This window comes from Astatotilapia calliptera, chromosome 8 (genome assembly GCF_900246225.1).
Source record: "Astatotilapia calliptera chromosome 8, fAstCal1.2, whole genome shotgun sequence".
NCBI lineage: Eukaryota > Metazoa > Chordata > Actinopteri > Cichliformes > Cichlidae > Astatotilapia > Astatotilapia calliptera.
Window position 1 is genome coordinate 20,420,865 of NC_039309.1, and position 14,570 is coordinate 20,435,434.

At 41.0% G+C, this 14,570-nt stretch overlaps 1 protein-coding gene across 2 annotated transcripts; it reads left to right on the top strand.

The window, feature by feature from the left end:
• Window positions 1–4,423: 4,423 nt before the first annotated feature.
• Window positions 4,424–13,669, top strand: LOC113027667 (bone morphogenetic protein 2-B-like). 2 transcript variants are annotated; one of them, XM_026177332.1, is made up of 6 exons: window positions 4,424–4,545; window positions 9,980–10,290; window positions 10,496–10,635; window positions 10,880–10,996; window positions 11,210–11,399; window positions 12,786–13,669. In XM_026177332.1, the coding sequence occupies exons 2-6, from the start codon at window positions 10,005–10,007 to the stop codon at window positions 13,190–13,192; spliced, it is 1,140 nt and encodes a 379-aa protein (XP_026033117.1). In that variant the 5' UTR covers window positions 4,424–4,545; window positions 9,980–10,004; the 3' UTR covers window positions 13,193–13,669. The 2 variants fall into 2 exon arrangements, with proteins under 2 accessions (XP_026033117.1, XP_026033118.1); XM_026177333.1 differs by lacking the exon at window positions 4,424–4,545 and adding an exon at window positions 9,486–9,576.
• The last annotated feature ends 901 nt before the right edge of the window (window positions 13,670–14,570 follow it).

Genomic DNA, 14,570 nt, shown 5'->3' on the forward strand with positions numbered 1-14,570 from the left:
AACAACCTCGCACAGCCATTGAAGTGGAGTGGACCAACATTCCACAGGCCACAATTGACAATCTGATAGACTCCATGCGACGATGTGTTGCACTGCATGAGGCAAATGGTGGTCACACCAGATACTGACCGGTTCTGGGTCCCCAGACCCCCAATAGCACAAAAAACTGCACATTCCAGGGTGGCCTTTTGTTGTGGGCAGTCTGAGGTACACCTGTGCACTACTCATGATGTCAGATCAGCATCCTGATGTGGCACACCTGTGAGGTGGGATGGATTATCTCAATATAGCAGATGTGCCCACTACCACACATTTGGACTGATTTGTGACCACTGTTTGGGAGGGATGGTTATATTGTGTATCTGGAATGAATTTTAGGTCTCTACGTCCATCCCATGGGGAATGGGAGCAGTAACAAAGGTGTTGCGTTTATATTTTTGTTCAGTGTGTAAGAAACAGAATAGAGGCTGTAAACTCAAGATTAAAGTGTGAATTATCAGAGTAAAGTAAACATGATCAGTCTTGAACACATAGTAGCACGAGGGTAAAAATTAAAAGTGTAAAGATCGTTCAGTTTAATTCATTTTCATGGTACTGATACTGTGCTGGTTAAAGGGGACACAGAGCTGCTGTACCTTTGTTTAGTCATTCACTTTAACCCTAGAACACTATCGCTATAAATAGTAAAACGATCACTAATGCCAGGTGATTTATACCCGGTATAATATAACCAATGAAAAGTAATCAAATATATCAAAATATGACAACACATGACAAATTAGAGTGGTCTTCTTTTACTTTCAACTGTGCCATGTCTAACAAAATGAAAAATAAAACTCCTAAAACAAAATAATGACTCTGGAAAGCTGGTCTTTGGTCCACCCATTCCTGGGACATTTGAGACTTCCCTGGTGATGGCACAGGCTCCTCGACACGCAAACAGCTTCAGGAGAGAGAAATCATGTAAATGTATTTTCTCGGGTGTAAATCACCCAGCGATAGTGTTCTAGGGTTAATATGATACTGATGAAATTGTTTACAGAAGGAGGGTTTGGCTTTTAGAGATACAGGACAACAGAAGATTTCATAGCTGAGGAAGTTTGTCGCTGTAGCAATGTAGGGAAATCACATCACAAACTGTAGGACTGCCCCAGGGAATCTTGGTATGTTGAAACGTATGGATAACACAGCGGGAGATTATTATAACTCCTGTAAATTGATGGCTTTGTCATCATTTTTGCTGCCAGCAGGGGGCAGTGTGGCACAGACCCTCCCTAAACAGACAGTAGCTTCACTCTGCAATGAACTGAAGTCGACTGCCGTCTGTCTCTTGATTGTACAGGTTTGTGACAAAAGTTATAACATAGAAGTTGATATATCCACTGGTCGGCATGTTTATTAAAGTTAAAAATGTTTTTTTGTGTGAAGAAATTGTATAAATGTGTGGTTTGGTGGGAAAGGTGGATTTGCTTTTGACTAAAGGCTGTGATGGTTCCATATTTGATACTGGCTCCTGAACGGGCTCAAAATATCCAACGTGAGAACAGGACACTGATCAGCATCTGTTGGAGAGTCTGATTAAACACTGCACTTAGTCAGTGCTTGACAGCCTCGGATGTTCTCTGTCACCCCTTCTTTCACACCTGTCTCTCAAAGAGCTTCTCCAGAGACACCTGCAGTGATACAAAGCACCTCCTCGTCCTTCAGTAGAGGCTTTCGTCACACAGGGTGGCTGCAGCTTTGTACCAAAATGTCACCACACAGGAACCAACAAAGTCAGCAAGATCCACCCTGAAATTTTGAAACAGCTTGGATCCAGACACCTTCAGCATTGTGAACTGGTATGGCTGTTTCCTTGACAGGGACCATGCTTAAATTTTGAACTACTTGATCAAAGCCTTTGTGACTACATACAAGACTGCAACCAAGGTCTCCCCATAACAGAGATGAGGCTGATTTTATAGCAGCTAGTAAATGCTCTGTCACATCTGAGTTCCACAGGAATACTGCATGTTGATCTCAAAGACATGGACTGCCGTTACTGCCTCCATAAATTCAAAGTTACTGACATTAGTCTGGCATGTCCCATCTCTTCAGTGATTCCTGGTGTCTGTATAGAAATTGTCTGAAGCATGGCACCAGAGGTTATGCTCCACATTTCATTTAATGAACCCATTGATACGTGGTCTCTGGGCCATGGTAGCTGTGCAGCTGGCTCTATCAGCTCTACCCTGGAAATATGGATTATTGTCTCTTCAAGTTCATCTTGACTGACTGTGGTACTAATACTGAATACTGTTTCTTTACAAGAAAACTAAATGAAGAGCACTCGAGATTTAAATCATAAGAGCAATTTGAATATGAGATGAGGATTCCAACCACATAAAACCAAATGCTTAAAGCTTAAGGATCTTGATGAACTCAAACAGTTAATGAAGATGAGAACAGGAAGCCGCAGTGATCAGCATTTGTTGGTGAGTCTAATTTAAAGGATGCTGAGCTTGAATGCAAACCAGTGCATCACACCCAGCCAGTTCTCCAGCTTCCCTTCTTCCCCAGCCTCTCTAAGAGTTCCCTAGAGACACCTGCACTGAAAAGAAGAGCACATAGGACCAAAACCTTGTGGTTTCTCATCAGGTTTCCTGCTGGTAAACAAAAAGACCACACAACATCGACTGCAGTGTCCATCATCTGGCTGTATACCTGAATACTGCACTGATTACACTGTCTTACTGTTTTACTATTAGTATTTTAATTAAAAATGAATTACCAGATTACTCCAACAAATATCACTATGGGGTTTGTTTTGTTGTGCTGTTGTGTTTTGTTTTGTTTTTTCACTTTCCCCTCACCCGCTCTAACGGTCACGACAGATGGCTGGCCCTCCCTGATTTCAGCCTGTCCTGCCTGACATCTTTTGCAAATTATGATATGAACGCACTGTTGTGCCAATCATTAGTTTATCCAAGACAACCTCTAGATTGTCTACAAGCTGAGGCCACACATTTCTGATAACAAATATGTGCCCACCCAAGAAAGAGAGACACCAAGATGAAGGATAAGAGCCCCAGAGAACCAGAAGCAAGCGACGCGTACTCCTTCATAGGCTGGCTATCCTGGCATGAGCCGAGAACAAGGTGCCAGGCATCTGGGCCACCCAACAGTTAGGTTTAAGTCATGTTAAATAAAACAATGAGCATCAACCAATTGTTGTTTTTGATTCTTCAAAAAAACATGCAAGGGCCTTGACAACTAGCCTGTAGAAACTGAACGGTCACTTATAGAATTAGATGATTTTGGGTACACAAAGAATTCTGTAGTGTTGTAATATTGTAGGTTGCTTAACTTAAAGTTTAAATTGCCTTGAGGTAACAGCTGTTAGGATTTATACATGCAAACTGTAATACTTCCACACAATGCTTTGCTAGTTCTTTTAAACTGCGTGTGATTATGAGGTATTTTATAGCAGAAAACACTTATGATAAGATACTATGTGATAATATTATATGAAGATTATATAAAAATATTCAAAGAGATACGTCAGATGTGATACAGTTACATCACATAGATGTCAAAAAACTGCCAAAAAAAGACTGCTTATCTTTTAGATCTCTTCTCACCAGTACATTGCTAACATAGGTGGTTAATATAAAGTGGACTACAAGGCCCTGTCCACGTACAGGGGTGCTTTTTAAGCTTTAACTGTTTCTACTCTTCGTGCACACGTATACGACATTTTAGGTCGCTGAAAACAAAGGTTTTGGAAAAGTTCCTTATAGTGTATACATTTTAACAAACTCCATATCTGTGTTTGCATGTGGACAAGGAAAATACAAAAACAGTTGTCTTGCAATGTCAAGGATTTGGAGTCAGACTGTGTGTTATTGTGGCTTTTAATTTTTTCTTTGAATTGTTCTTTTTCCAGGTTTGAACGATTGTATAACATGTTTCTTTAATGACTTTAAAAACAAGAATTGGGTGAAGAAGTTCACATTTATTTTGGATTTTCTCTAAGCCACAGAATGCTAAGTGTATGGATGTTTGACAGTTTCTCTGGACAGAATTGGCAGAATTAATTTAAACTCTTGGGGTTTGCGGTATGGACCCTGCTTTTTATGGAACGCGTTCCATAGCTTTTAAGCAGTACCATAATTTTAAAAAACAATTGAGATCCAGGATGTGGAGGAAACAACAAACAAACAAAACAAAAAATTCAGAAGACTCCAAAATAATTAGTTCAAACAACTGCACATAAGTATATGTTATTCTGATGTGTCACTACTTTGCCAAAGTTGGTAAGAAGAACAGGAGAGGTTTTGATTTTGTTTTCTCCCTCTGCCAAGTGTCTGATCCACACTCCCGTCCAGTGGGTGGCGATAATGAATCTTTAAACTTCTTTGCTAAGTGCAAGCAGACCCAAAAGAAGAAGGAGAAGGCTTGGAAACCTTCCAATCATTTTTGACAGTTACCAATCAGCCAACAGCTGGTTAGCTTAGTTTAGCACTGCAAGACTGGAGAAGGGGGCGCAGCTGATTTTGTCCAAAGGTAACTAAATTCACCTGTAAACATAGCAAAGGCTCACAAAACAGTATGTCTCACTGCTTTAGTGCTACCATAACAAAGATTTTTAAGGCTGTTATACATTCCAAGAAATTCCTTGAGCAGGACTAATGATTTTATTTAGGCTTGTCCTCGTCATGAAGGTGCCAGGCAGCAGAAACTTCAAAAGAAGACACTGCTGCAGGCCAAGAAACGGATAGAAACACAACTTCTGTTGAACTACAGAGGCTTTTCTTTGTACCAGAGCAAATGGTGTGAAGGTTACATGATGTTTGGTCACAAAGCCCAGCCCAGCGGCTTTCCTGGAGACCTGTTTCAAACTGAGCCTGGTTACCTGTTTTCGCCTGACTTTACACTAAACTAGCTGGAGTTTCAAATTCAAATGTCAGATATTAGAATTACCTCTAGTCTGCAAATCTAAGACAGGAACGTGAAGTCCAGATGTCAAAATAAGGTCTTTAGCATCTATCAGGAACAAACACTGGGTCGAAACGCAAAACAGATCATTTATATCAGTGCTGAACGTTTTTCATGATCAACAAAGTTTGCATTTACAGGTTTGCATGTACTTCACTGAAAAGATGGTTTTGTGCTAAGTTGATTATTTCAGAAAACATTTCTTTATGTGAAAGAAAAGAAAGGGTGGCTGTGGCTCAGGTGGTCGAGCAGATCAGCTACTGATCGGAAGGTTGGTGGTTCGATCCTTGGCTTCCCCAGTCTGCATTTCAAATATCCTTGGGCAAGATACTAACCTTGTTGCCCCTGATGCATCCATCGGAGTATGAATGTGTGTGAATGTAGTTTAGGTTGCACTTGAGTTTAGAAGTGCTTGTATGAGTGGGTGTGACTGGGTGAATGAGGCATATTGTATAGAGCGCTTTGAGTACTCCGGGAGAGTAGAAAAGCGCTATATAAGAATCAGTCCATTTACCATCTTTCCTGAACTGCTTATGAGAACATTGGCCTTGCTTTAAGTCAGTGTAAACGTCCAAGGGTATCCTAGTCTCACAAGCTTTTACATATACAGCGCACATGTCTAGAACAACAGAATTTTTAGAGAGGGGACTTTTTCTTGGGCATTATTGTATATCAATGACATACAGACAAGACAACTGATCGAAAAGCCAAACCAGTGATTATTCCGAGTAAGTAAGAAGAAAGACATAAAGTAAAGGCATAATGAGGCTTGTAGTAGAAAGTGCCTTCAGTGTGCAATTAGAATAGAAAACCAGTACCAGTTCATTTTCCATGTTTAGATCATGTAGTTGTGTGTTGTTGTTTTTTTTTGTTTTTTGTTTTTGTTAGTGATGTTAAGCCAACATTGTACTATTATAAGAGAGGATTTTGCCCACTAGGGGAAAGAAAAAAAATTAGCCTGACTTTTTTATTTTCCAAAGACTTGAAGGGGAAAGTTCTTTCTCTACTCTCAGAATTCTGACTTTTTTAAAATGCATTTTGTCTTTTTTCTCCTCATGATCTTGTTTATTTGGGTTTTTTTTAAATTCTCAGAATATAGATTTTTTGTTTGTTTTTTTTTTTTTTATCACGCTGATCACTCCATTTTCTCCTGTGTTGGAGACACACAGCAAATATGAGCCTCATTTTTTGAGGGTGATTTTTGATTGGTCAGACCACCCGCCGGTTGAGTTTGATCCCAGAGAAGATGATAGTTTTGCTGAGTCTTATTTGTATGTCTGTATTGTTTTAAATTGCATCTGTGACTGTGGAGAAAAACTGACTTTAACGCGCTGCTCGGTAGATAAGCCGTATGCCCCAGCGCGCAAAAAGCGAGCGCTTAATGCTCTAACAGCGCCGCTTTTTCTGCTGCCTTTATGGATTCTGGAATAATGAACTCCAACTGTAAAAGTGTTGAGGACCTTTCGGACATTCTTCATTCCTCCTGCACTGATATCTTGGACTCTATTGCTCCGGTCGGGACTGCGCGCTAAGCATTTATCAGACCCATGGTTGAACGAACATACGCGACTGCAGACGCGCCGCCGAACTGAGATGGAAAAAGGACAGATTGGTTTCCCTACAGATTTTAAGGACTCGTCTTTCTGCTCACCAAGAAGCTGTAAAAACTGCAAAGACACAGTTTGTCTCAAACTTAGTGTCAGTAAACAGTCACAGGCCTCAGGTACTTTTTAATGTCCTTAATCGCTTTCTTGGTTTACGTGATAATGCCGGAGCCATTCCTCCACCAAGTATTTGCAATGATTTTTTAGCTTTTTTTAATGACAAGATTCTATCGATTAGGGCTCTTGTCTCGTCGTCCGCTGCTTCAGATCCGAGTCTTTCTCCTATGTGCACTTAGAGCAGTTTGATCCCGTCTCCCTTAATGACTTGACTGCGGTAGTTGGTAACCTAAGATCATCACACTGCCCCTCTGATTGTCTCCCTCCAAGCTTGCTTAAAAGCACTTTTAATACTGTTGGGCCTTTTATCCTGAGATTAATTAATACGTCCCTTGCTACAGGCTGCGTCCCATCATGCTTTAAACAAGCTATAGTTCAGCCTCTTCTTAAAAAAAAAAAAAAAACCTCGACCCAACTGTTCTGTCCAATTACAGGCCAATCTCAAAGCTTCCTTTTCTGTCTAAAGTTTTGGAGAAAGTGGTCTACTTACAGTTGCAGGCCCACCTTGACTTTAATATGATCTCTGAAAAATTTCAATCTGGTTTTAAATCACTTCATAGCACTTTTAAGGATTTTTAACGATATTCTTTTAACTCTGGACTCTGGCAGCCCTGCTGCCCTTTTATTGTTGCTCTGCTTTTGACACGGTCGACCATGACATCCTGTTATCACGGCTAGAATTTCATGCTGGCCTAAAAGGATCTGCCCTACAGTGGTTTTGGTCCTACTTGTCAGAAAGGTCTTTTCATGTTGATATGGGCCCCCACAACTCCAAAACCGCCCATCTTAAATACAGTCTACCTCAAGGCTCTATTTTGGGTCCTGCCCTGTTCGCACTCTATTTGTTGCCATTGGGCTCCATCTTCTCGCGGTACAGCATTTCATTTCAATGTTTTGCTGATGATTTGCAAGTTTATCTACCTTTAAAAGCAGGGTCAGACCATCCCCAGCTCTTATTACGCTGCCTTGACGATGACAAACAGTGGTTGGCATAAAAAACCTCGGTGTCTACTTTGATGGTTCTTTTAAATTGAATAAGCAGGTGAGTGCAGTAGTTCAGTCCTGCTTCTTTCAGTTAAGACAGCTAGCCAAGGTAAAGCCATACCTCCCGGCTAACGTCTTTGAACGTGTTATTCACCTTTTTCTTACATGCAGATTGAACTACTGCAATTCATTGTATTATGGTCTAGATCAGGCCACCATCCATCGTCTTCAGATGGTTCAAAATGCAGCTGCTCACCTGCTAACTGGTACCAAACGGAGAGAGCATATAACCCCAGTTTTAGCTTCTTTACACTGGCTTCCTGTCTCCTTTGGGATCCAATTTATACTTTTACTTTTTGTTTTTAAGTCACTTAACGCCCGAGCTCCTCCTTACCTATCTGAGCTCCTCTCTGCTTATGCTCCAGGAAAAACCATGACGTGTAGCCCAAAATTAATGCAGTCCATCCCACGGACTTATCTCAAATCTCGTGGTGATAGATCCTTCTCTGTGGCAGGTCCCAGACTTTGGAATAGTCTCCCCCTAAATATTAGATCTGCACAAACACTTGAGCAATTTAAATCATTACTAAAGACACATTTTTATGCCCTGGCTTTTGACACACTATGGCCCAAGCATTTTGGTCTTATTGGAAATAGTTTTAGTTATTGTTTTAATTCTTTCATTGTCCTATTATTGTTTTATATTGTTATTACTGGATTACATTGTTGCTTCTTAATGCCATTTTTATATTTTTAAGCACTTTTTGCAGCATCGGCTGTTTGAAATGTGCTATATAAATAAACTTGACCTTGACCTTTCTTTGAAATTTTAAGATTACAGCCATTGCTCCTATTACACCACCCTACCTTACATTCTGAAAGATTGAGCTTCTCTGGGAGGCTCTTTTAATACTATCCTGCTCCCTTCAGGGCTCGCCACAGAAGATCATCTGCCTCCATCTCACCCTAGCATTCTTTTCTGTCACATCAGCCCTCTCCATATCCTCTTCACTACATCCACAAATATTCTCTCAGATCTTCCTCTTTTCCTCCTGCCTGGCAGCTCAATATTCAGCACCCCTTGTCCAATATGTCGACTAACCCTCCTCTACACATGTCCAAACCATCTCAACCTTGCCGCGCTAACCCTCTGATGTATATATATTTCCAGTCCTGTCTATTCTGGTCACTCCCAATCAAAATCTGAGCATCTTCACCATTGTCTTCGTCTTTCACCTCAGTGCTGCCATCTCCAAGCTAGTAATGAAACTAATTAGTTATGCAATCTACAGCTTTTCAATCATGTTTATTGCATTCAGGTTTTTACACACCTGTCTAGCCCTTTGGAAACAAGGTTGTATATCCAAACATGAATTTTGCATTTTTATTGAAAGCAGTTTAAAAAGAAGTCAAAGCAGTTAAATCCAAGTCTTGTTTCAGTAAATCCAATCATTTGATCCTCTTTGTTGCTAGTCTTTATTGCTTTTGTCTGTTTTCAGGCTTATCTGACTGGGTGGCTACTCAGTGATACGTTTTCTTTCATGGTCTTAAATGTGAGTAATGAGGGGGATCATCATTCCCGTGTAATGGTCGTAGATTTGATTAACAACGGGAGAGGAGATTGAGCCATCGATCAGCGTGACGAACCCGAGAGTTTGATCCCTTTTGTTGTACTTGATTGATCAGAGGTCAGCGGGGATTCGCCCTAATTGAGGAATAAACACGTCACGCTGTTAACTCTGAGTCACTGTCCAAACACTGGCAGAGTTTTTTGTGAAAACGTCCGCGTTAATAGGCAGCTTTTGAAAACGCGCTTCATTTGCGTCACGGCTCGGTTGTTCGTTTGCTCTCCAGCGACTGGCCTCATACTGATAACGCATGACGTGGGACAAAGGTGACAAGACATCATGATCGGATAATTTTATTTGGTCCAGCGAATAAAACGGTGGCACCGAAGGGCGAGGGGTGTAATACTAAATACGTGAAAGTTATTCTCTTCAATACATTTGAACGTATTTTAACACATGCGGTCAATCTGTCGTAAAACGTGCATTACAGCATGTCTGAATTAACTTTTCAAATGAACAGGAGCGTCTTGTAAACTACAGTAAGCCGGACAAATTAGTGGTGTGTTTATTTTTCTTTACAGCTGGATCTCTGCTCGTTTCCACCCATACTTTTGTGTATTTGTTTGGGTTTTTTTTTGTGTGTGTTTTGTCATCAGTCACGGTCCAATCACCTCTTACTGTTTGCTAAATACAAGGGCACCCCCTCATTTATTACTTACCCTCACACAGGTGTAGAGCTCAGTCCAGTCTGGAGATGACGGCACGAGCTCCGCGCCTCTGCCTCCTCGCTCTCCTGCTGCTAAGATGCGTCACCCCGCTGGCGATCCCGCAGGACGGTTTGGACGCGACGAAAATGGCCAGGCAGAAGCTGGATCGTCTCTTCTATCTTAAGGATATCCCCAGACCAGCGGTGGCTCCTCAGAAGAAGGCTCCTCAGTTCATGCTGGATCTTTTTAACGTGGTTTCTGTCACGGATGGGACCCCGAAAAGCCAGACGGACATTCTGGAAGGAAACACGGTGCGGAGTTTCAGCGATAAAGGTGAGAAGCAACAGTAGCGGCTGTTCCGCGAGAATATCTTCCAATGAGTTTGCATCTAGGGCGCACAAAAATAAGAAGTAGTATGCGTATAAGTGCGTAAAGACGCAATCGCGCACGGCTATGTGTCTGTTTAAAAGCCTGCGCTTTTCCAGTGTATGGTTTCATCATTTCTCTAAATATTTTTATATTGTTTTGTCGTCTGCAGGACAACCTGGAGAGAGTTTTCACTTCTTCAACTTGTCCTCTTTCGGCAGAGATGAGAGAATGATCAAAGCGCAGTTCCGCTGGTTCCGAAAGAAAAGGAAGTTTTATCCCGGAAGCTTTCACACGCCTCATTTCTACAAAGTAAATGCTTCTTGTTTGCTTGCTTTTAAAGACAAATCATTTTCACTTTTTTCTTATATTGTACAGGAAACATTGTGGCAATGTTTTGGCGCACTAACTAAGTGTACTCGCCCGGTTTCTTTGTCTGCAGCATTTGATAATCGTGGGCCTTTAACAGGGATTCTGACGTTTTTGAAAACAAATAGTGATAGTTTCTGTTTGCTTGTTGGTGGTGGGGTTTTTTCCTCTCTTTTTTTTTCTCCAGGTGGCTCTGTATGAGGTGCTGGAGAACCTTGTGAAGCCATGGCGAGGAAACCTCATCACCTCCAGATTGGTTCCACTATACACACAAGGATGGGAAGTCTTCAATGTCACTCAAATAGTAAAAAAAAAAAAAAAAATCCATAACTTCATTTTCTTTGTTTAAAATGAATGTTTGAGGCTTGTTGTGAGAAAATAATTCCTTTTAAGTTAAATCATTGGTCATTATTTCAAAAGTCAGATGATCAATTCCAAATAAAAACGTCTCATAATGATGACGATCATGGTTTGTGTTAGATTGGAGGGATGATGTCATGCTTGTTTTAAATGTCAGGTATCCAAGTGGATCCAGAACAGTCAGGAGGACAACGGCATCCTGGTGATGACTACACTTCCTTCCGGTAACTGGCTGGAGTCGGTGTTGCATTCATCTAAACAGAATGTAGAGCTGACAGACACAAGCGCCTACCTGGTCATATTCTCACACGACAAACAGACAGGAGCATCAAACCAGTCATACTTTGGTAAGGTGGTGAGAGAGATGTGGGCATATTGCACAGTGTGACCTTTCCTCTGTTATAACAGTGATTGATTTAGGCAGGCAAGATGATTTTGCCATTTTTAACTTAATAAGAAATTCTAAGCAAATTGCAAGTGGAATATTTGGACTCCTGCAACTCATCTGGGCTTTGGTTTCATGCTTGGTGGGGTTTTTTGTTTGTTTTTGTCTTTTAGACTTGGGCTAATCAAGTCTCAGGGCAGATGATCACCATGAAAGAAAAAAAGTGAGGCATCTACACATCTCATGCTAGTCTGCTTAGCACCAGTTGACCGATCAATACAGTTTGTTCACTTAACCCGTCTCTTGACTGTGTGCTGTTCGTGTGGATCCATTTTAATGCAGTTACAGTACGTTATAAAAAATACGGCTTAGTTTTTATCAGTGAGTAAAGTTCTAGCATTATGTCATTTAAATGCCAAAGTGAGATTTGAGTGAGTTTGAGGAGCAGTAAATGGTGATCGTTAGACGACCGGGTCTAATCCTCAGCAGTTTTGTTTTCTGCAGTGGTCAGTATCTATTAAAAGTGGTCCAAAGAAGGAACCAGCAACGGGGTCGTGAGAGATGAAGGCTCACTGATGCACATAGGGAGTGAAGGTTAGCTGGTGTGGTCGATCCAACACATGAGCCACTGTAGCTCAAATTGCTGAAAAATTTAATGCTGGTTTTGTCAGAATACACATGCCATGCTGACCCCTGTCCACCGTCAAAAGCACCAACAATGGGCATGCAAGCATCAGAACTGGACTATGGTGAATGGAAGAAGGTGGCCCGGTCTGATGAATTACGTTTGGGTTTTTTTTTTTTTTTTTACATCACTTGGATGGCAGGGTGCGTGTGTCTCTTACCCAGGGAACACTATGCTCTATGGGAAGAAGGCAACGCTGCATAGGCAATGTGATGTTTTGTTCTGCTTAGAAGCCTTAGTTTCTGCCATCTGTGTGGATGTTACCTTGACATGTCCCACCTACTTAAGAATTGCTGGAGACCATGTACACTCTTTCATGGAAACAATATTCCCTGATTGCTCTGGTTTCTTTCAGCTGCGTCAAAGCAATAACGGATCAGGAATGGTTTGAGGAGCACAACAACAAGTTTGAGCTCAAAATTCCCCAGATATGAATCCAACCATGTGTCTGAGGTGTGCTGTACAAACTAGTCCGAACCATGGAGGCCACACCTCCATGCTTACAGGACTTAAAAGGATCTGTTGCTAACATGTTGGTGCTGATACCACAGCACACCTTCAGGGGTCTAGTGGCTGTTTTGGTAGCAGACTAACTGACTCAATATTAGGCAGGTGATCGAAATGTAAAAATGGTCATAATTTTCTATCCTAACCTCATCACAGGACAAGCCCAACCTGAACCGGCTGCCCCCGAGCACCGCAGCAGAAGGCCTCGTGCATCTTCCAGTGTCATGCCCCTCGACAGCTCCCAGCACTGCCAGCGCATTTCTCTGTTTGTTGACTTCGAGGAGATCGGCTGGTCGGGCTGGATCATCTCTCCCCGTGGATACAATGCCTATCACTGTACGGGCTCCTGTCCGTTCCCGCTGGGGGTAGGCATCAGGGCGACCAACCACGCCACAGTGCGTTCTATCATGCATGCACTCAAGGTTACTAGCGATGAGGTGGAAGCGCCCTGCTGCGTGCCGGACACGCTCCAGTCTATGAGTCTGTTGTATTTTGACGATGAGGAGAATGTGGTTTTAAAGCAGTATGACGACATGATGGCGTTAAGCTGTGGTTGTCATTAGCTGCCTGTGAGTCTCCTGGATTCTTTAACACTGGTCAACACATGGGCATGAAACAGTGAGGGTTAAGTTCCTGTGTTTTTGATGGTATTCACTGAGGTACTGAAAGAGCTATTTCATAGCTACTTGTTGCTAATCCTTTGACGATGCAAGTCCAATGGCCTGTTGTTGTTCTCCATTTTTTTAAAATATTGTTTATATAGTTTATATTGTGGCCCAAAGGCCCACTTCAGGTTCTTCTTCTGGAATGTAATTTGAATGTTTCTGTGACACTGATATGTCCATGTGGTCCGTCCTACAAAATCATTACTTTTTATTTGGAATTAACTTTTACTGTTTCTCAGCAGACTGTGGTAGCTGCCACTAAAATGCTCAAAAATTACAATTAAAGGTGATGTTTTCAAGTATTCATTGTTTTGGTTCAGGAGCACATCAAATTAAAACTATTTTTACATTTAAGCAAAGAACTACTCCAACATTTTAAAGTAACTTATTTTGTAATTGGCTATTTAAAAAAACACATTTGGATAAACTGATTGAAAATGATTTCCAGGGACTATTATTTATTAAGTACCAAATATCAATGTTTTACAAGGGGATTTGGACTGAGTAATGAGTCAGTGTCAAAAGTTTTTTATATATATATCTTTCAAAAACACAAATACAAAAATTAAAAAAGTGTGATGTACAAAAAAAAAGCTCTGGCTGTTGATTTCAAGGCCAAAAAAAAAAGGACTTTGCAAGTTGTTACAACCTGATTCTGTAATGTAAGAAACAATGTTACATGTTTGTTTTATTAAAAGCAGGGGGGCTATGCTGAATGAACTGGGGGAAATTAAAAGACCCTGCATTGTGTTTTCAAGTTCTTATGGTATTATATTATATTAGAGCACACAGGAAATAAAAGAAGCACATCAGTGCCCAGAAACATTCTTGCTATTGTTCGGTGTCTTAGCATAAATTGGTCAGCAGGTAGGTAGGACAGAGGTGAAGCTGGAAGCTGCTAATGTGCTTAAAAAGAATACAAACTAATATTTGATGCTGTATTTAATAAAACAGTTTTAAAGACAACTGCAGTGTTTTTAAATACAAATTCTTTAAATTTGCTTTTTTTAAATTCCAGTGTTTTAGAAACAGTCTACTTAAACTGTCAACAGAGAAAAACACTTGATTGCACTGTATGTCCAAAACATTTGTGTATTGTGTTAAAGGGAGTCTACAGAAGCTTGTTTCTGCCACTGGAATAAAAAATGCCATGCGTAAGAATAGAATAGAATGCCTTTATTGTCACTATACAGTTGTACAATGAGATACAGAGCATCTCCTACTCAGTGTAAACATGCTGGGGGGTACAGTTCTGCAGCGCTATGTACATATGGAC

Bases quoted from the DNA above. Each gene is read 5' to 3' on its own strand.
- LOC113027667 (XM_026177332.1), top strand. From the start codon at position 10,005: ATGACGGCACGAGCTCCGCGCCTCTGCCTCCTCGCTCTCCTGCTGCTA. The intron at 10,291-10,495 runs GTGAGAAGCAAC...TGTCGTCTGCAG, and splicing joins GCGGAGTTTCAGCGATAAAG to GACAACCTGGAGAGAGTTTT. The intron at 10,997-11,209 runs GTAAAAAAAAAA...TTTAAATGTCAG, and splicing joins TCTTCAATGTCACTCAAATA to GTATCCAAGTGGATCCAGAA.